The sequence below is a fragment of the Erinaceus europaeus genome, chromosome 5, assembly GCF_950295315.1.
Source record: "Erinaceus europaeus chromosome 5, mEriEur2.1, whole genome shotgun sequence".
NCBI lineage: Eukaryota > Metazoa > Chordata > Mammalia > Eulipotyphla > Erinaceidae > Erinaceus > Erinaceus europaeus.
In genome coordinates this window covers 129,829,952-129,849,403 of record NC_080166.1, presented here as the reverse complement: position 1 = coordinate 129,849,403, position 19,452 = coordinate 129,829,952, and the positions used below count along the sequence as shown (strand labels likewise).

Genomic DNA, 19,452 nt, shown 5'->3' with positions numbered 1-19,452 from the left:
GCTCGAACCGGGATCCTTACACCGGTCCTTGTGCTTTGCGCCACCTGCGCTTAACCTGCTGTGCTACAGCCCGACTCCCAAAAATATCTATATTTTTAAAAGTGGATTGCCTGGAGCGTCTAGCATTCATTTGATCTGCTGGCATAATGCTTTATCTTAGGCTTCTTAAAAATAAATTGCCTGTGATTTAATTCCGCTGATGTTAACAGTCCTTGCTTTATCTGTACGTTTCTGTTGGGTTCGTAGTAATCACCCCCTTCTGCTTCTGCTATTCCTCCCCTCAAAGAGCTCAGGTTTCTTAGCAGAGGATCTGTAACTAGTCTCCACTATCTTATTTTGTTAAGGATTTTTCCCCCTCCCCCAAAAAGAATATGTTATTGGGCTGTTGGAAAAGTCATGACACATTTTGCTTAGAAAAATGTAGAAGGAAAAAAAAAAGGCCAAATGGTGGCACACCTGGTTGAGCTCATATATTATGATGTGCAAGGACCCGGGTTCAAGCTCCCCCACCCCGGTCCCCACCTGCAGGGGGTGGGGGGGAGCTTTGCAAGTGGTGAAACCGTGTTGCAGGCGTCTCTTTCCCTCTCTGTCACCCCCTTCCCTCTCCATTTCTGGTGTCTCTGTCCAATAAATAAAATAAAGATCATTTTTAAAAAAAGAAAAGAGAAAGGAAAACATGTCCTGACTTTTCTGACAGCCCAATAGTTTCTGAATTTTTTTTTTTCCAAATTGGGAGAAACTGAGGCAAGGAAGAAGGGCACAGACGTTACCGGGGTTTGTCATTGAGCTGGCCAGTGAGAGACCTGGCCTGCCATGGTACACAAGTGCTTCCTGTCAGCGAGGGTGAGCGAGGGCGAGCGAGACATGGTGAGGCCCAGTGAGCCAAGACCGCTGCCGGGTGGGTTCCAGGGGCCTGGTGTGGGTAGGCTAACACTTGGTTTGGTTCACTGGTCATCTCCATTGCAGAAGTCACATTTTCTTTTTTTTTTTTTTTTTGTTAGTGATTTAATATTGATTTACAAAATTGTAAGGTAATAGGGGTATAATTCTTTTTTCTAATATTTTTATTATATTAATTTATTTACTAGCTAGAGACAGCCAGAAATGGAGAGGAAGAAGGAGACAGAGAGACACCTGCAGCACTGCTTCACCATTTGTGAAGCTTTCCTCCTCTAAGTGGGGGCTGGGGGCTTGAACCCGGGTTGAGTGCACTATAACTCAACCAGGTGAGCCACCACCGGCACCGCATGGGGTATAATTTCATACAGTTGCCACCATGAGAGTTCCGTGTCCCCATTCCCTCCACTGGAAGCTGCAGTAGTTTTCCCAAGACTGTAGATAATGGGCTGACTTTATATCTACCTATCAGAGCCAGACAGTGGTGCACATTATAGTTCACAAGGACCTGAATTCAAGCCCCTGGTCCCCACCTGTAGGGGGAAAGCTTCATGAGTGGTGAAGCAGGACTGTAGGTGTTTCTCTGTCTCTATCCAATAAGTAAATAAAAGTTCTATCAAAACTAATCTATTTGTATCTGTATCTATATCTGTTTGCACATTTTTTTCCTACGGTCCTGCCTTCTCTTCCTTTCTGATGGAGGCTAAGTTTACTCAGTAGCCAGTGAATACAAAGTAGAGGCCACTACAGAAGATATGGCTCCCTTACCACACTACGGAAAGATAGAAACAGGCTGGGGGCATGGATCCACCTGCCAGTGTCTGTGTCCAGCGGAGAAGCAATGACAGAAGTCAGAACTCCCACTTTCTGCATCCCAGAAAGAATTTCTCCCCAGAGGAGGAGAAATGATCAGGGAAGATGACCAGAGGGCTCTGAATCCCAGTTCCACTAGGAGCTCCACATCATACAATGACTACTTCTGAGTGTCCCTTTTCCCCTCTTCTCTCTCAGATGAGAGAGACAGGACCTGGCTTCCTCTGGTGTTTTCCAGATCTGCTTCCCTTTCACTTATGGTACAAAAACAAGATTCCTGGTGACAAACACTTTGGGTACTAGTGGAACTGGGATTCAGAGCCCTCTGGACATCTTCCCCTTATCATTTCTCCCCCTCTGGGAGTATGGACCAAAATTCAAGCCCCTGGTTGGTTCCCCACCTATGGTGGGGGGAGGGGGTCCCTTCATGAGCAATGAAGCTTGTCTGCAGGTGTCTCTCACCTTCTTCACCTCTCCCTGCCCTTTCAATTTCTGTCTGTCCTATCAAATAAAGTAGAAGGGGAAAAAAAAGTCCCATTGTTCCTTCTCCTTACAAAAGTACCAGCATCATTTAAAAAATTTTTTTTATTTATAGAAAAAGAAACATTGACAAAACCATAGGATAAGAGGGGTACAACTCCACACAGTTCCCGCCACCAGCATCATTTTTTAAAATTTATATATTTATTTTCCCTTTTGTTGCCCCTGTTGTTTTTATTGTTGTTGTTATTGCTGTTGTTGTTGGCTAGGACAGAGAGAAATGCAGAGAGGAAGGGAAGACAAAGGGGGAGAGAAAGACAGACACCTGCAGACCTGCTTCACCACCTGTGAAGTGACCCCCCTGCAGGTGGGGAGCTGGGGGATTGAACCGGGATCGTTAAGCTGGTCCTTGCGCTTTGTGCTTAACCTGCTGTGCTACTGCCAAGCCAGCATCATTTTTTAATCCTGTTTATTTATTTATTATTGGATAGACACAGAGAGAAATTGAGAGGGGAGGAGGAGATAGAGAGGGAAAGACTGAGACACCTGCAGCCCTGCTCCACCACTCCTGAAGCTGTCCCCAAGGACTTGAACCTGGGTCCTTGTGCACTGTAATGTGTAAGCTTAACCAGATGTGCCACTGTCTGGCCTCTCCAGCATCTTTCAAAATGTGTTCAAATAGCAGGTTAAGGTTGACAAGATGCAGTTATATTTTTCTGGAGGATTTAATTTTATTCATTTATTGGACAGAGAAACTGAGATGGGAGGAGATAGAGAGGGAGAGAGAATCGGGGGCTGGCTGGTGGTGCACCTGGTTAAACACACATTACAATCCAAAAGGACCCAGGTTCAAGCCCCTAGTCCCCACCTGCAGGGGCAAAGTTTTCTTAAGCGATGAAGCAGCTGTCTTTCTATTTCTCTCCCTCTCTATCTCCCCCATCCCTCTCGATTTCTGGCTGTCTCTGCCCAGTAAATAAAAATGATAATTAAAAAAAATTAATATTTAGTTTCCCTTTTGTTGCCCTTGTTGTTTTTCATTGTTGTTGTTGTTGATGATGATGATGTCGTCATTGTTAGATAGGACAGGCAGAAATGGAGAGAGGAGGGGGAGAGAAAGACAGACACCTGCAGACCTGCTTCACCACCTGTGAAGCGACTCCCCTGCAGGTGGGGAGCCGGGGGTTCAAACTGGGATCCTTATGCCGGTCCTTGCGCTTTGCATCATGTGCGCTTGACCTGCTACGCTACCGCCCGACTCCCCCCCCAAAATTTTTAAGACAACTTAAACCCAAAATAAATAAAGAGGGGGGTGAGAGAAAGAGAGAGACCTGTAGCACTGCTTCACCACTTCCCTCCACAAGTGGAGACCATGGTCTTGAACCTGGGTCTTTTCCTGTGGTGACATGTGCACTCGACCAGGTCTGCCACTGGGTCGTTGTGTTTTTTTATTTATTTGTTTATATTTTTGATATTTTTTATTTCAAGATTTGTTTTCTTTTTAAAAAATATTTTATTTGCTTGTTATTGGATAGAGACAAAGAGAAACTGAGAGGGAAATAGAAGGAAAGAGACAGAAACAGTCAACCACAAGTGGGAGCCGGGGGCTTGAACTCAGGTCTTTGCCCCTGGTGACGTGCGCTCAGCCGCCTGGCTGGGTGTGCCCTTGGGTGGTGGCTTGTCTTAGCTGCCCTTTCCCCTTTGCGTCCGGTCAGAGGTGAGGTGATGTGAGGCTGCACGGGACAGCAGGCACACTGCTGACAGAGCCCTCATCTGTGTCCTCAGGTTCACTACAACGTTGGCAAGAACCTGGCTGACAGAGGCAACCAGACAGCTGCCATCAGATACTACAGGGAAGCCGTGAGGTACGTGTTTGTGACACTGAAGGACATACAGGGGTCCCGTGTGCCATCACGGCCTATGGCACTCACACGGGGACACGGATGTGGTTTTTTTCTTTTAAATACTGACACTCGCCTGATGCATGTCTTAGGCTTGTCCCTGTCATTGACCGACACAGAGCAGTATATTCATGACCTTCTTTAAACTTCCTGGGATTAAAGATGTGCCCTCTGCAGCCTAAGTGGTGGCAGCGTGGTTAGAATGTGAGACTTGCAAGCAAGTGTGAGGTCCCAGGTTCAACTCCCAGCATCACACGTACCAGAGTGATGCTCTTGTTCTTTCATATCCTCTCTCTCTCTCTCTCTCATTAAGAAATGAATGAGGGAGTCAGGCAGTGGTGCAGTGGGTTAAGCACAGGTGGCACACAGCTCAAGGACCGGTATAAGGTTCCGGGTTCGAGCCCCCGGCTCCCCACCGGCAGGGGAGTCACTTCACAAGTGGTGAAGCAGGTCTGCAGGTGTCTGCAGGGAATCAGGTGGTAGCGCAGCGGGTTAAGTGCATGGATGGGCATGAGGATCCCGGTATGAGCCCCCAGCTCCCCACCTACAGGGGAGTCGCTTCACAAGTGGTGAAGCAGGTCTGCAGGTGTCTATCTTTCTCTCCCCCTCTCTGTCTTCCCTTCCTCTCTCCATTTCTCTCTGTCCTATCCAACAATGATGACATCAATAACAACAATAACTACAACAATAAAACAGCAAAGGCAACAAAAGGGAAAATAAAGAAATATTAAAAGAGAAAGAAACGAATGATTGAATGATGCACTAGGTGAGTGCATATGTTGCAATGCACAAGGACCCAGGTTCAAGCCCCTGGTCCTCACCTGCAAGGGGAAAATTTCACAAACAGTAAAGCAGTGCTGCAGGTGTCTCTCTCTCTCTCTCTGTGTGTGTGTCTCCCTCTCTCTCCCTCTGTTCTGTTAAATAAAATAGATAAGGGAGGGAAAACGGCTGAGGGAAGCAGAGGGTTTGTAGTGCCAGCACCGAGCCCCAGTAATAACCCAGGTGACAATAATAAGAAATGAAGAGAGGGGCCGGGGTGGTGGTATACCTGGTTGAGAGCACGTGTTACAACGCGCAAGGATCAGGGTTCAAGCCCCCCAGTCCCCACCTGCAAGGGGGAAGACTTCACGAGTAGTGAAGCAGGGCTGCAGGTGTCTCTCTCTGTTTCCCGCTTCCTCTCTATTTCTGGTTGCCTCTGTCCAATAAATAAATAAAGATAATACAAAATTTAAAAAAAAAAATGAAGAAAGAAAAAAGAGAAGAAAGGAAGGAAGGGAGAGAGAGAGAGAGAGAAGGAAACCTGTCTGTAATTTTCAGAGTCCAGCGATGGCCTCTGAGCGTTAACCGAGGGCCTGGACTCTCTCTCCACCTGCAGGCTGAACCCCAAGTACGTTCACGCCATGAACAACCTGGGAAATATCTTGAAGGAGAAGAACGAGCTACAGGAGGCGGAGGAGCTGCTGTCCTTGGCTGTGCAGATCCAGTAAGCCGGGGACATAGAAGGGACCCCCCCTCCCCGCCCACCAGTCTCCTGGGGCCCCGTCTTTCTCTCACCTGCCTGAGCGCTTTGGAAATGCTCTTGCAGGCCCGACTTCGCCGCAGCCTGGATGAACCTAGGAATCGTCCAGAACAGCCTGAAACGGTTCGAGGCGGCGGAGCAGAGCTACCGCACGGCGATCAGACACAGGAGGAAGTATCCCGACTGTTACTACAACCTGGGGCGTCTGGTAAGCCAGCGCGCGGCGTCTCTCTTCCCGGGAGCGGCTGTTTGTTTTTTAGATTTTATTCGACAGAGACAGAGAAACTGCAAGGGAAGGGAAAGGTAGAAAGAGAGACACCTGGTGGTCCAGGAGGTGGCGCAGTGGATAAAGCATTGGATTCTCAACCATGAGGTCCCCAGTTCAATCCCCGCAGCACATGTACTGGTGACGGCTGGTTCTTTCTCTCTCTGTCTCTCCTCCTAGCTTTCTCATGAATAAAGAAATTCGTTAAAAGAAGAAAGGGGGGAGTCAGGCAGTAGTGCAGTGGGTTAAGCACACAGGGCACAAAGTGCAAGGACTGGCATAAGGATCCTGGTTCGAGCCCCTGGCTCCCCACCTGCAGGGGAGTCACTTCACAGGGTCTGCAGGTGTCTTTCTCTCCCCCTCTCTGTCTTCCTCTCCTCTCCGACCTATCCAATAACAGTGACATCAATAACAACAATAATAACTACACAACAATAAAAAGACAAGGGCAGCAAAAGGGACAATAAATAAAATTAAAAATAAAAAGAAGTCAGGACACGTGGAATATGGCAGTGATGTAGAGCCCTGGAGGAGGTAGACTGGTTAGTTAGGGGGGTGATTGTGGCATCATTTTGCAGTATCTGTATGTAGACCATATTTTTACGTTGTTGGTTTCAAATTTACGTATGTTAAATACCAGTGAGAGCCCCGCAAAGCAGAGCTGAATCCCAAACAGCAACAGTCTCTAAGTCAGAATGATTAGATTCTCCCATAAGCCCCTTTGAAGTGGGTTTGAGAAACCAAATTTACATGCCCCTACTGCATTTCACCTATTAAATAAAAATGTGATGGGGGGAGGCAGTGGCACACCCGGTTGAGCGCATGCATTAGCATGCTCAAGAAGGACTCAGGTTCAAGCCCCCGGCTCCCCACCTGCAGGGGGGAAGTCTTCGCAAGCGGTGAAGCAGGTCTGCAGGTGTCTCTCTTTCTCTCTCCCGCTCTATCTCCCCTCCCCCTCTCAATTTCTTTCTGTCTTAACAAGGAAGGAAAGAAAGAAGGGGAAAAACGGGGGGAGCAGGACCAGGCAGTAGCACACCATGTTGAGCGCACATAGTACAAAGCACAAGGTCCCAACACAAGGATCCTGATTGGAGCCCCGGTTCTCCGCCTACAAGGGGTGAAGGTCACTTCACAAGCAGTGAAGCAGATCTGCAAGTGTCTATCTTACCTCTCTCTCCCTCTCTGTCTTCCCCACCTCTCTTTCCTATTTCAGTTTCTCTCTGTCCTTTCCAATTAAAAAAAAAAAAAAGGAAAAAATGGCCAGCAGGAGCAGTGGATTCATAGTGTCCTGCCAGCACCAAGCCCCAGTGATAACCCTGGACGCAAAAAAAAAAAAAAAGGGAGGGAGGGAGGGATTGTGAGAGGGGGGGAAATTGCCATCAGGAACTGTGGATTCGTGGTACCTGCACTGAACCCCAGAGATAAGTGACTATAAAAAAAAAATGTTATGAGGGATGTTTTCTGTTCTCTTTAGCCAGACTGGAGTGGCAGTGTGGTCTTTATTCGTCTTTTTTTCACCAGAGCACTGCTCGGCTCTGGCTTCATGTGGTGCTGAGGATTGATTGAACCTGGCACGTCAGAGCCAGACAGAGCCTCGGGCAGGAGGGTCTTTGGCAGAACCAGTGTGCCGTGTCCCCAACCCCTAGCAGTGTGGTTTTTACACGAAGTCCAGATACTGGTGATTTCCCAGGTTTTAGTCACCCTAGTCTCTCACAGGTTGGAGACCATGGGAGATGTTTGGGGAAGCTGCCTTTCGATCCTCATTTTAAAGATCTAAGCCCTTAAAGTCTTGTGAGGTCTGTGTATCCACGTGAATTTTTCTTTTCCCTTTGGAAGCTCCACGTTTCTATTCTGGCTTGTCCAGTGAGCGTACCTGCCTTCGCCCGCCGTCTGTGTTTAATTGCCCAGCCTTTGCTCGCCTGACGGCTTAAGAGCATTAATTAAGGACTTAATCTTCAAGAGCATTTGTGTTCTGGGACTAGAAACTTAGTAGCCCCCAGAGTCTCTTCCCTTCTCTTTCTCTCTTTCTTTCTTTCTTTCTTTCTTTCTTTCTTTCTTTCTTTCTTTCTTTCTCTTTTCCTTTCTTTCTATCATCTGTAGTCACCCTTCACGCAACAGAAATCGTGCTTGGTGTTGGAGTGACTGCTCAGCCTGTTAGAGCACAGGACTTGCATGCCTGAGAATCCGGAGGCCATGGCTTTGACCCCCAGCATCACTTTATGTCAGAGTTGAGCAGTGTTCTTCTGAGCTCTATCTTCTCTCTCACTAAAATAAATACATAAATCTTTCTTTAATGTTTCTTTTTTATTATGCTTTTTTTTTTAGATAGGACAGAGAGAAATGGAGAGAGATGGGGAACACAGAGAGGGAGAGAGAAAGATAGACACCTGCAGACCTGCTTCACCGCCTGTGAAGCGACTCCCCTGCAGGTGGAGAGCCGGGGCTCGAACCAGGATCCTTCCGCTGGTCCTTGCGCTTTACACCACGTGCGCTTAACCCACTGTGCTACCGCCCGACTGCTTTCTTTCTTTCTTTTTTTAAAAATTATCTTTATTTATTTATTGGATAGAAACAGCCAGAAATTGTGAGGGAAGGAGGTGATAGAGAGACAGAGAGACACCTGCAGCACTGCTTCACCACTTGCAAAGCTTCCCCCCGCAGGTGGGGACCGGGGGCTCAAACCTGGGTCCTTGTACATTCAACCAGGCGTGCCACCATCCGGCCCCCTTTTCTTTCTTTCTTTCTTTCTTTCTTTCTTTCTTTCTTTCTTTCTTTCTTTCTTTTTTTCTACTAAAGCACTGTACAGCACTGGTAGTGCATGGGATTGAACCTGAGACCTCAGAACCTCAGCCGTGAAAGTCTCTTTGCATGACCATTATCTGCCCCACTCTATAAATAAATTTTTTTAAATACTTTGGGGGAAGCTCACTGGGTAGGGCATGTGTCTTCGCATGTAAACCAGACCGAGTTCCAGCCCCAGTACCACATGGAAGATACTGTGAAGCAGAGGAAGCTCATGGCTGTGCTGCTTCTCTTCTTTGTCTGGATTTTAAAAAGCAGCCTGGGCGCCGTGAGATCACAACACATGCATGAGGCTCTGGAACTATATGGGTGATGATGATGATGATGATGATGATGATGATGATGATGGTGATACTTTTCCTTTAAAACAGAGATGGAGGCATCTTCTGTAAAGGCTGTTAGATTGGGGGCAGGCATTGGTGCTGCCTGGTCAGGCCCACACGCTACAGTGCACAAGGACCCGGGTTCAAGTCCCTGGGCCCCACCTGCAGAGGGAAAGCTTCACAAGTAGTGAAGCAGGGCTGCAGGTGTCTCTCTGTCACCCCCTCCCCTCTCAATTGCTCTCTGACTCTATCCAATAATAAATAAGATTTTTTAAAAAGACTGTGGGGAGCTTTGCTGTACCTCTAGCCTGTATTCTGAACTTGGGGGTGTTCCTTACGGGGACTTGGGAAGCCAGACTTTCCAGCTCCGACCCCTGCACAACTGTATCCCAGTGGACCAGCACTGGGTGGGAAGTCACTTTGATTCTTTGTTTGTTAAACATTAGTCATTTAAGTTGAAAGGACGGAGAAATACTGAGAAGGAAGGAGGGAAGATAGAGAAGGAGAGACAGAGAGACACCGGCAGCCCTGCTTCATTGTTGGTGAAGCTCCCCCTCTCCCGGGACGAGGGGCTTGAACCCAGATCTTTGCTCACTGTAATGTGTGCACTTAACCAAGTGTGCCACCACCTGGCCCGGGAAGTCATTTTGATAATCCGAGTAGGTGTTTTTAAAGAGCCAGGCTCTCCATAAATTCAGGAGAGGCTTTGGCTGGGTTTGCAGGGCAGTCGGTCGGGTGGTGTCTTGGGGAGGGAAGGCAGAGCAAGCGGGGTGGTCTGACTCGTGGGGGCGGCCATGCTTTCCTTCCAGTACGCGGACCTGAACCGCCATGTGGACGCCTTGAACGCCTGGAGGAATGCCACGGTGCTGAAGCCTGGCCACAGCCTGGCCTGGAACAACATGATCATCCTGCTGGACAACACCGGTATGTGAGGGGCTGGGGGGCCTGCTGATGGCAACCTCCTCCCCGCAGCACCCCCACGTGGAATCACTCGGAAGTGCAGCTTTGCCCTAACACGTGGTAGATGATTTATTGTTTTTGTTGTTGTTGTTGGTTTGTTTTGTCTTTTCCTTCAGGGTTATTGCTGGGGCTCGGTGCCTGCACTACCAATCCACTGCTCCTGGAGGCTGTTTTTTCCCTTGTTAATTTTTGTTATTGTACTGCCTTCGTTGTTGGATGGAGAGAAATCGAGAGAGGAGAGAGGAAGAGAAAGACACCTGCAGACCTGCTTCACCGCGAGTGAAGCAACCACCCCTTAGGTGGGGGGCCGGGGCTCGAACCGGGATCCTTATGCAGGTCTTTGCGCTTTGCACCATGTGCGCTTAACCCACTGCGCTACCGCCTGGCCCCTGCGGTGGATTTTTTAAAAAATACATATATTTAATTATTTATTTGTATTGTCTTTATTTATTTATTGGATAGAGGCAGCCAGAAATCAAGAGGGAAAGGGGAGATAGAGAAGGAGAGAGACACCCGCAGCCCTGCTTCATCACTCGTGAAGCTTTCCCGCTGCAGGTGGGGACCAGGGACTTGAACCTGGGTCCTTATGCACCGTAACATGTGTGTTCAACCAGGTGTGCCACCACACAGCCCGCATATTTTTTCTTTATTTGGCAGGACAGAGAGAAACTGATCAGGGTTTGGGCTCACACTGAGAGCCGTGGGCTCTGATAGGATGCTCCCAGGCTTGATACCCAAGTTCCCAAGCCCCTAGCGGACAAAGCCTCGATCGGAAAAGCCTCTCCTCTCCTCATTCTACAAACCCGAGCATGCCATCCCAAATGGTAGTTTTGATCTGGCAGAATCTCTCGCTGGTGAGATATTCCAGCAGAGTAGGAAGAGAGACACATCCTTAATGGAAGTGGAGGTCGCAGGCTGCTTAAGATGACAGGTGCTTAGTTCTGAGAGTGTCACCGGGAAACTGATTCTGTGTACTTGTTTTCTCTGATCGGGTGTAATTGTTATCAGGGGAAGACATCTACTGGGTTTGCTTTTACAGGATTTGGCCCAGTCTGGTCTTCCAGAATCAGGCTGGGCTAGAGTGGTTTTGTGAGTGTGTGTGTGTGTGTGTGTGTGTGTGTGTGTGTGTGTTTTTCTGCGTCAACTGCCTTAAAGTGTTTATTCATAATCATTGTGTCTAATGCACTTAAGCCCCGTTAATTAAACCAAAACACGATGTTAACATTAAGCCTTTTATTTCTCCCTCTTCCCCTGGCAGGAAATTTAGCTCAGGCTGAAGCGGTGGGGAGAGAGGCCCTGGAATTAATTCCTAATGATCACTCTCTGATGTTCTCCTTGGCAAACGTGCTAGGCAAGTCCCAGAAATACAAGGTGTGTAGACGCTGGGCTGGGGTTTCCTGCAGTTCAAGCCAGCAACCAAAAACGGTCGCTCGCTTGTGCCCAGTTAACATTCCCAGTGAGGCCCGAACAGTGGCGGCTGCAGTGCACCTGCCTGGCCTCGGCAGCTCGCTCCCTGAAGAAGCTGCCTCCAGAGAATTCACCTCCGCTGGGCTGGCGAAATAGCTCACTTGGTTAGTGGGCTGCTTTGCTACACATGCAACCCAGGTTAGAGCTGGCCCCCCACTGCATGGTGGTTCTGCAAATAGACTCAAGCCGGAGGCACTGAAGGTCCCCAGCTTCCAGCCTCTGAACCAGCATAAGGCAGAGTCCTGTTAAATAAGTAAGGAACTGAGAGGGAAGGGGGAGATAGAGTGGAGAGAGAAAGAGTGCTCCCTGCAGCACTGCTTGAGCACATGAAGCCCCCCTCCCCGCAGGTGGGGGCCAGGAACTTAAACCCTGGTCCTGGCACATGGTGACGGGTGACGTGTGCGCTCAACCAGGTGCGTCACCACCTGGATGTTAAAATACTTGAAAGTCAGACTGTTGAACAGTATGCTCTGAGTCACCTTATATTTCATTATGTATTTCTTTTTTTTTTTTCTCTCTCTCTCTTTTATTTTTTTATATATATTTTAAGGAATCGGAAGCTTTGTTCCTCAAAGCGATTAAAGCTCATCCAAATGCGGCAAGTTATCATGGTAATTTGGGTAAGGAAGTTTTTCCACGTGAAACTTATTGAAATTCGAAACCATTATTAGTGAAATGAGTGTGTGCCTCTGAGATTAGTGTTGGGAATGTTTTTGTTTTGTTTTCCTGTTTTGCCTCCAGGGTTATCACTGGGGCTCAGTGCCTGCAGGAGGAATCCACTGCTCCCATTTTTTCCATTTTGTTGTCCTTGCTGTTTATCGTTGTTATTATTATTGTTGTCATTGCTGTTGTTGTTCTTGGGTAGTGTCCGGTTGCGTGGCGGGGGAGAGAGAAGAGACCTGAACGGGAACACAGATCTTTATTGACACAGGCACCCCAGAAATGGGCGAGAGCAGGGTGGTTTAGGCCACATGGAGCTAGCAAAATGGCCACCTCCCACTATGCCTAGCAGCCCTTCTCTGGGTCTCCGAAGAGAGGAAAAAAGCAAGAGAGAGAAAGGCGGAAGCAGGAGGGCTTTTATGGGAGAAACTCCGGAAGTGGCATGTCAGCACGGGATTGGCCAGTAAAGGGGGTGGAGAAAACGAGGCACTCTGGGAAGGTAGAGAGCTTCCGTAGCAGTTGTTGCTGGGCTTTCAGCTCTCGCGGGAATGGGTGATACCCTGAGGGGGCAACGTGGTAGATATCTGTAAATAAAACTTGCATGGAAATATGTTTTGTGGGCCCTGCCAATGTTCTACCACATCTGTACAATATCCCAACAGGGTAGGACAGAGAAATCGAGAGAGAAGACAGACAGAGGGGAAGAGAGAGAGACAGACACCTGCAGAACTGCTTCACCGCTGCGACCACCCCTGCAGGTGGGGAGCCGAAGGCTCAAATGGAGATCTTTATAGGGGTCTGTGCTTCATGCCATGTGCGCTTAACCTGCTACACTGCTGCTTAACCTGCTACACTACTGCCCCGGCCCCATAAAGATTTATTTTTTTATTAATTTTTTTTTTTAATATTTATTTTATTTATTGATTCCCTTTTGTTGCCCTTGTTGTTTTATTGTTGTAGTTATTATTGATGTCGCCGTTGTTGGATAGGACAGAGAGAAATGGAGAGAGGAGGGGAAGACAGAGAGGAGGAGAGAGAGACAGACACCTGCAGACCTGCTTCACCGCCTGTGAAGCGACTCCCCTGCAGGTGGGGATCCGAGGCTCGAACCGGGATCCTTATGCCGGTCCTTGTGCTTTGCGCCACCTGCGCTTAGCCCGCTGCACTACAGCCCGACTCCCAAAAGATTTATTTTTTAAGAACTATAGGAAGAAAGTTCTAGAATGTTCAACTGAGAGGTACTTGGAAGTGTGTGGTCTGACTAGGTCCTTTTGCTTTTGTAGTGAGCTTTCCATTCTGACCTAGCCTTCTCTGTCTTCTTTTCATAGTATTATTTGTTACCTTTTTTATTTTTATTTATAAAAAGGAAACACTGACAAAAGCATAGGATGAGAGGGGTACAGTTCCACACAGTTCCCAACACCAGAACTCCATATCCTATCCCCTCCCCTGATAGCTTTCCTATTCTTTATCCCTCTGGGAGCATGAACCCAGGGTCATTGTGGGATGCAGAAGGTGGAAGGTCTGGCTTCTGTAATTGCTTCCCCGCTGAACATGGGCATTGGCAGGTTGATCCATACTCCCAGCCTGCCTCTCTCTTTCCCTGGTGGGGTGGAGCTCCAGGACACATTGGTGGGGTTGTCTGCCCAGAGGAGTTAGGTTGGCATCATGGTAGTATCTGGAACCTGGTGGTTGAAAAGTAAGTTAACGTATAAAGCCAAACAAATTGTTGACTAATCATGAACCTAAAGGCTGGAACATTGCAGATGAAGATTTGAGGTCTCCGTTTCTAGCTAGTAGGCAAATTTTAGTTATATTCCAAAGGGCCCATGACTATACTAGTTTTTTCCTGAGCCTGACCTCTGATTTGCAGGTGGACCCAAGTTATTGTCTGGGAAAATGATGTCATGATTGGAAAAAGGGCTAGAAAGCTGGATCAGGGAAGAGAGTAGCTCCCAAATATGGGAAAGGGGTATAAATATTGTTGACTGTAGACCCCATCGATTTGATGTGATCTGGGGCCCATATTCAGCTTAGGAGCCTGTGTGACCTCTGCATCCCTGTAGGTCTGAGCTCACATCCTGTGGTCACGAGTAGGAACGTTCCAAGCTGCCCCACAAAGGGGTCCATTATGTTGTTCCTGCTGGAGATGACCAGTGACAATGGAGAGAGGGATCTATTCGAGGTCTAGGCCCATCATGTCTGTCTGGGAATCCTTTTTAAAGAATTAAAAAAAAAAAAAAAAAAAAACATTGTATTTATGTTCACTTAGTAGGAACAGAGAAAAATTGAGATGGAGGGGGAGAGAGAAAGGAAGAAAGAGAAACACCTGCAGCCCCACCTCACTGCTCATGAAGCTCCCCCTGCAACACCTGCAGCCCCGCCTCACTGCTCATGAAGCTCCCCCTGCAACACCTGCAGCCCCGCCTCACTGCTCATGAAGCTCCCCTGCAACACCTGCAGCCCCGCCTCACTGCTCATGAAGCTCCCCCTGCAACACCTGCAGCCCCGCCTCACTGCTCATGAAGCCCCCCTACAACACCTGCAGCCCCGCCTCACTGCTCATGAAGCTCCCCCTGCAGGTGGGGAGCGGGGACTTGGCTGGGTCATAGTACGTGGCGATTTGTGCGTTCAACTACTGCCTGCCCCAAGATGCATGCTGCTGATTACAGGTGAGAGAGGACTTCTGCCTGAGGCAGCGAGCAGGGTAGAGAAACCAGAACGCCATTCAGGCCTCAGACACTCAGCACGAAAGTCTGTTGCACCCGGCGATTCTGCTTTCTTACCTGCTTAAGCCTTGTCTAAAACAGACCTCTACGGGGCCTGGGTAGTGGTGCACCCAGTAGAGTGCGTGCATCATCATGTGCAAGGCCCCGGGTTCGAGCCCCTGCTTCTCCACCTGCTGCGGGAAGCTTCACAAGTGGTGAAATAGTGTGGCAGGTGTCTCTTTTTTTCTCTCCCTCTTCCTCCCCCTCCTTGCTCAATTTCTCTCTATCCTTTCAAATAAAAGGAAAAAAAGAAAGAAAATGGCTACCAGGAGCTGTGGATTCGTCGTGTAGGCACTGAGCCCCAGTGATAACCCTGGAGGCAATAAAATAAATAAAATAATTTTTTTTTTAAATAATACATTCACTGTGGCCTGGGAGGACACCCAGGTGCAGGCCTCCGGTCCCCAACTGCAGGAAGAAAGCTTTTCAAGTGGTGAAGCAGAGCTGCAGGTGTCTCTCTGTCTCTCTGTCACCCCCTCCCCTCTCAAATTCTCTGTCTCTATCCAATAATAAATAAAAATATTGAAGGTCGGGTGATAGCGTAGCGGGTTAAGCGCACATGGCGCAAAGCACATGGACCAGCATAAGGATCTTGGTTCAAGCCGCCGGCTCCCTACCTGCAGGGGCGTCGCTTCAGAGGCGGTGAATCAGGTCTGCAGGTGTTTATCTTTCTCTCCCCCTCTCTCTCTTCCCTTCCTCCCTCCATTTCTCTCTGTCCTATCCAGCAACGATGACAACAATAATAATAACCAGAACAACAATACAACGATAAAAACAAGGGCAACAAAAAAGGAAATAAATATTAAAAAATAAAGAAATAAAAATATTGGGAGTCGGGCGGTAGTGCAGCGGGTTAAGCACACGTGGCGCCAAGCACAAGGACCGGGCGTAAGGATCCCAGTTCGAGCCCCCGGCTCCCCACCTGCAGGGGTGTCGCTTCACAGGCGGTGATGCAGGTCTGCAGGTGTCTGTCTTTCTCTCTCTCTGTCTTCCCCTCCTCTCTCCATTTCTCTCTGTCCTATCTAACAATGACGACATCAATAACAACAATAACTACAACAATAAAAAACAACAAGGGCAACAAAAGGAAAAATAAATATTTTAAAAATGTTTGAAAAAAAAAGAACATTAAAAAAAAGAAATAAAAATATTTTTTAAAAACTTAAGCAAAAGCTTAATTTAAAAAAAATGAATCAGGGAGTTGGGTGGTAGAGCAGCAGGTTAAGCACACGTGGCACAAAGTGTAAGGACCGGCGTAAGGATCCCAGTTTGAGCCCCCCGGTTCTCCACCTGCAGGGGAGTCGCTTCACAAGTGGTGGTGAAGCAGGTCTGCAGGTTTCCATCTTTCTCTCCCCCTCTCTGTCTTCCCCTCCTCTCTCCATTTCTCTCTGTTCTATCCAACAACGACAGCAATAACAACAATAGTAACTACAATTTAAAAAAAGGGCAACAAAAGGGAATAAATAAATATTTTTTAAAAATGAGTCAGTGAAAAGTGCATTCTCGTGGACTCAGTCCCTCAAATTCTGCTCTCCTGTGTTCCCCGGCTCGACGGTGAAGGGGTTTGGTGCACAGCAGGCTGACTGACGTCTAGAGAAGGGACTTAGCCTTGGGCATCCTCTCACCACACCTGTGCCCCTTGGTCCTAGAGTTTCCCGCCACAAAAGCCCTGGACCGCCACAGCTGCTCTCCTGCCCCTGCAGAATTCTCACTGACAGAATCGTTCTAGTAGCCAGTGGCTTGCCGTTCTCATGATGAGACTAATATTCTGTGACCCAGTAGATGCTCAGAGCTTGCTTGCCAGTTGGCCACCAGCCAACTATTTATTGCTTTTGCCCAAAGGTAACAAGGGATTTATTTTTAGTCTTAAGATTGTATTATTTACTTATTTGTATAAGATACAGAGAAATCAAGAGGGAAGGGGGAGACAGAGGAGAGAAACACTCTCTTCCTCTCCCCTCTCACTTTCTCTCTATCCTATTAAGTAAAATGAAAGAAACAAACAATGAGACCAGGCAGTGGCACACCTGGTTAAGTGCACACATTACAGGGCACAAGGACCTGTGTTCAAGCCCCCGGCCCCCCTCTTGCAGCGGGGAAGCTTCACACAGGGTGAAGCAGGGATGCACGTGTCTCTTCTCTTTCCCTCTCTGTCTTCTCGTCCTCGCTCAATTTCTCTCTGTCTCTATCCAATAATAATTTTTTTTTAAAAATGGCCACCAGGGCAGAGGGTGAATAACATAATAGTTAGCAAACAGACTCTCATGCCTGAGGCTCCAGAATCCCAGGTTCAATCCCCCACACCACCGTAAACCAGAGCTGAACAGTGCTCTGGTAAAAAAATAAAATAAAAATAGATTTTAAAAAATAATATAATTTTTAAAAGAAATGGCCACCAGGAACAGTGGATTTGTATTGCTGGCACCGAACCCCAGCAATAACCCTGAAGGCAAAAATAGGGGGGCAGAGAGACCTGCAGCACTACGAAGCTTCCCCCTGCAGGTGGAGATCGGGGCTTGAACTGGAATCCTTCTGCTCTGTGCTGTGTGTACTCAGCCAGGTGTACCACTGCCCAGCCCCCTGAGATTTTTTTTCTTTTTGAAGGCTGGCTTTGTGCCGGTGGGGGGGTCGGGGCTTCCTGGAAGCCTCATGGCAATGAGGAGACACGCCTTGAGTTTTCTTCCCTGTGCTGGTCTCTGCAGCAGTGTCGTTGAGTGGGAGACAGATCACAGCTGGTGATAGGAAGAACCCAGGGGTGCCCAGGGGGTGGGAGCCCAGCAGGACTCGGTGGCACAAACAGTGTTCCTCCAAACAGGGCTCTCTGAGAACCACCCGTGGCTCCTTGGTCAGGTTCCTTTGCGCAGGTGGCAGGGGGTGAAATGCCACCTCGCCGCTGAAATCCGCCTCCTCCTGTTTCAGCTGTGCTGTACCACCGCTGGGGGCATCTTCACTTGGCCAAAAAGCACTATGAGATCTCTCTGCAGCTGGACCCCACCGCAGCGGGCACCAAGGAGAACTATGGTCTTCTGAGAAGAAAGCTCGAACAGACACAGAAGAAAGGCGGCTGATCCTTTGTCCTTCACTTTCTGAGTGTGTGTGTGTGTGTCCTTCACTTTCTGAGTCTGTGTGTGTGTGTGTGTGTGTCCTTCACTTTCTGAGTGTGTGTGTGTGTGTGTGTGTGTGTGTGTGTGTACGCGAGACCTATCTGTCATTTCCATCTGACCTGGTGTTTCTTTTATTGTTACCTTTGTTTTCCTTATGAGAACAGAGACATTCGTAAAAGATTACAGCACCAGCAAATACACTCTTAAATGCCGGATGTGGGTTTGCAGACAGCTCAGATGTCCCATTTCTAAATTTCAAGGAGGATGCCCCTCCCGTTTGTTTTGTTTTGTTTTGTATTGTTAGTTACAAAAGCCAAAGGAGTGGCCAGAGGGAGATAACAGCATAATGGTTATGCAAAAAGATTCTCATGCTGGAGGCTCCAAAGCCTCAGGTTCAATCCCCTGCACCACCATAAACCAGAATTGAGGAGTGCTTCTGGTTAAAAATAATAATAATAATGAAAAGTAAAAAAAAAAAAACTCTCATGAGCCACTGAGTAGAATTCTGACTGCATTTGGGATGAGGAGAGCCAAGTAGTATGTAGACTCGCACGAGTGAATGCTGATTGTGAATAAACAAGAAACCAAGGCCTATGGTTTATATACATATCAAACATGTCTGTATATTAGAATGCTTATTTAAAGAGTAAATTAAGATTTTGTTTGTTCGTTTGTCTGTTTAAAACAACATACAGTGCGCTTCATTCGTCAGGAGAGGCATCTGTTGGTGTGTTGATGCTTCAAACAGAGCCCGTGGTTAAATGATGGGTGGAGAGTCTGACATCTAGTCCTTCTCTCCTTTTCACCTAAGGATAGTCACTCCGGCAACCTTCTCTGGACTCCGCAACTTATGCAAGTTCATAATAGAAGACATTCTGTGGTATTCTACGTAAATGTCACCCTTAATAGACAACTCAGGCCGTGCTCTCGGCAAAAGCAGGCAGCCTGATGTCTTTTTATTTTTGTCATATGCAATGTTAAGAGGGCTACACACCTATGGAAGTTGCTCTTTTTTTTTTTTCCCTCCAGGGTTATTGCTGGGCTCGGTGCCTGCACCATGAATCCACCGCTCCTGGAGGCCATTTTTCCCCCTTTTTGTTGCCCTAGTTGTTGCAGCCTTGTTGCGGTTATTATTGCCATTGTTGATGTTGCTTTGTTGTTGGATAGGACAGAGAGAAATGGGGAGAGGAGGGGAAGACAGAGAGAGAGGGGAGAGAAAGATAGACACCTGCAGACCTGCTTCACCGCCTGTGAAGCGACTCCCCTGCAGGTGGGGAGCCGGGGGCTCGAACTGGGATCCTTACGCTGGTCCCTGCGCTTTGCGCCACTTGCGCTTAACCCACTGCGCCACCGCCCGACTCTCTTTTTTTTTTTTTAATGTGTTTAACTGGGAAGCAGTTTTCATTTGGCTAAATGAAATTACTGCGGTCACCACTCTATCCAGAAAATGGCAGAGGGGGCCAGGGATGGTGCACCGCTTTGCCCGGTGTGTGACC

The 19,452-nt window shown here is 48.0% G+C and overlaps 1 protein-coding gene across 4 annotated transcripts in view; it reads left to right on the top strand.

Annotated features, from left to right (window-relative positions):
• The window catches only part of TMTC4 (transmembrane O-mannosyltransferase targeting cadherins 4), a 66,861-nt gene extending 48,363 nt beyond the window's left edge, over positions 1-18,498 (top strand). For all 4 annotated transcript variants that reach the window (XM_060191816.1, XM_060191815.1, XM_060191813.1 and 1 more), the window contains 7 exons: positions 3,973-4,052; positions 5,464-5,571; positions 5,674-5,815; positions 9,807-9,921; positions 11,216-11,328; positions 11,975-12,044; positions 17,772-18,498. In XM_060191816.1, the coding sequence (XP_060047799.1) occupies positions 3,973-4,052; positions 5,464-5,571; positions 5,674-5,815; positions 9,807-9,921; positions 11,216-11,328; positions 11,975-12,044; positions 17,772-17,920 (777 nt within the window). In that variant the 3' untranslated portion in view covers positions 17,921-18,498. The remainder of the gene's footprint in view (positions 1-3,972; positions 4,053-5,463; positions 5,572-5,673; positions 5,816-9,806; positions 9,922-11,215; positions 11,329-11,974; positions 12,045-17,771) is intronic.
• The last annotated feature ends 954 nt before the right edge of the window (positions 18,499-19,452 follow it).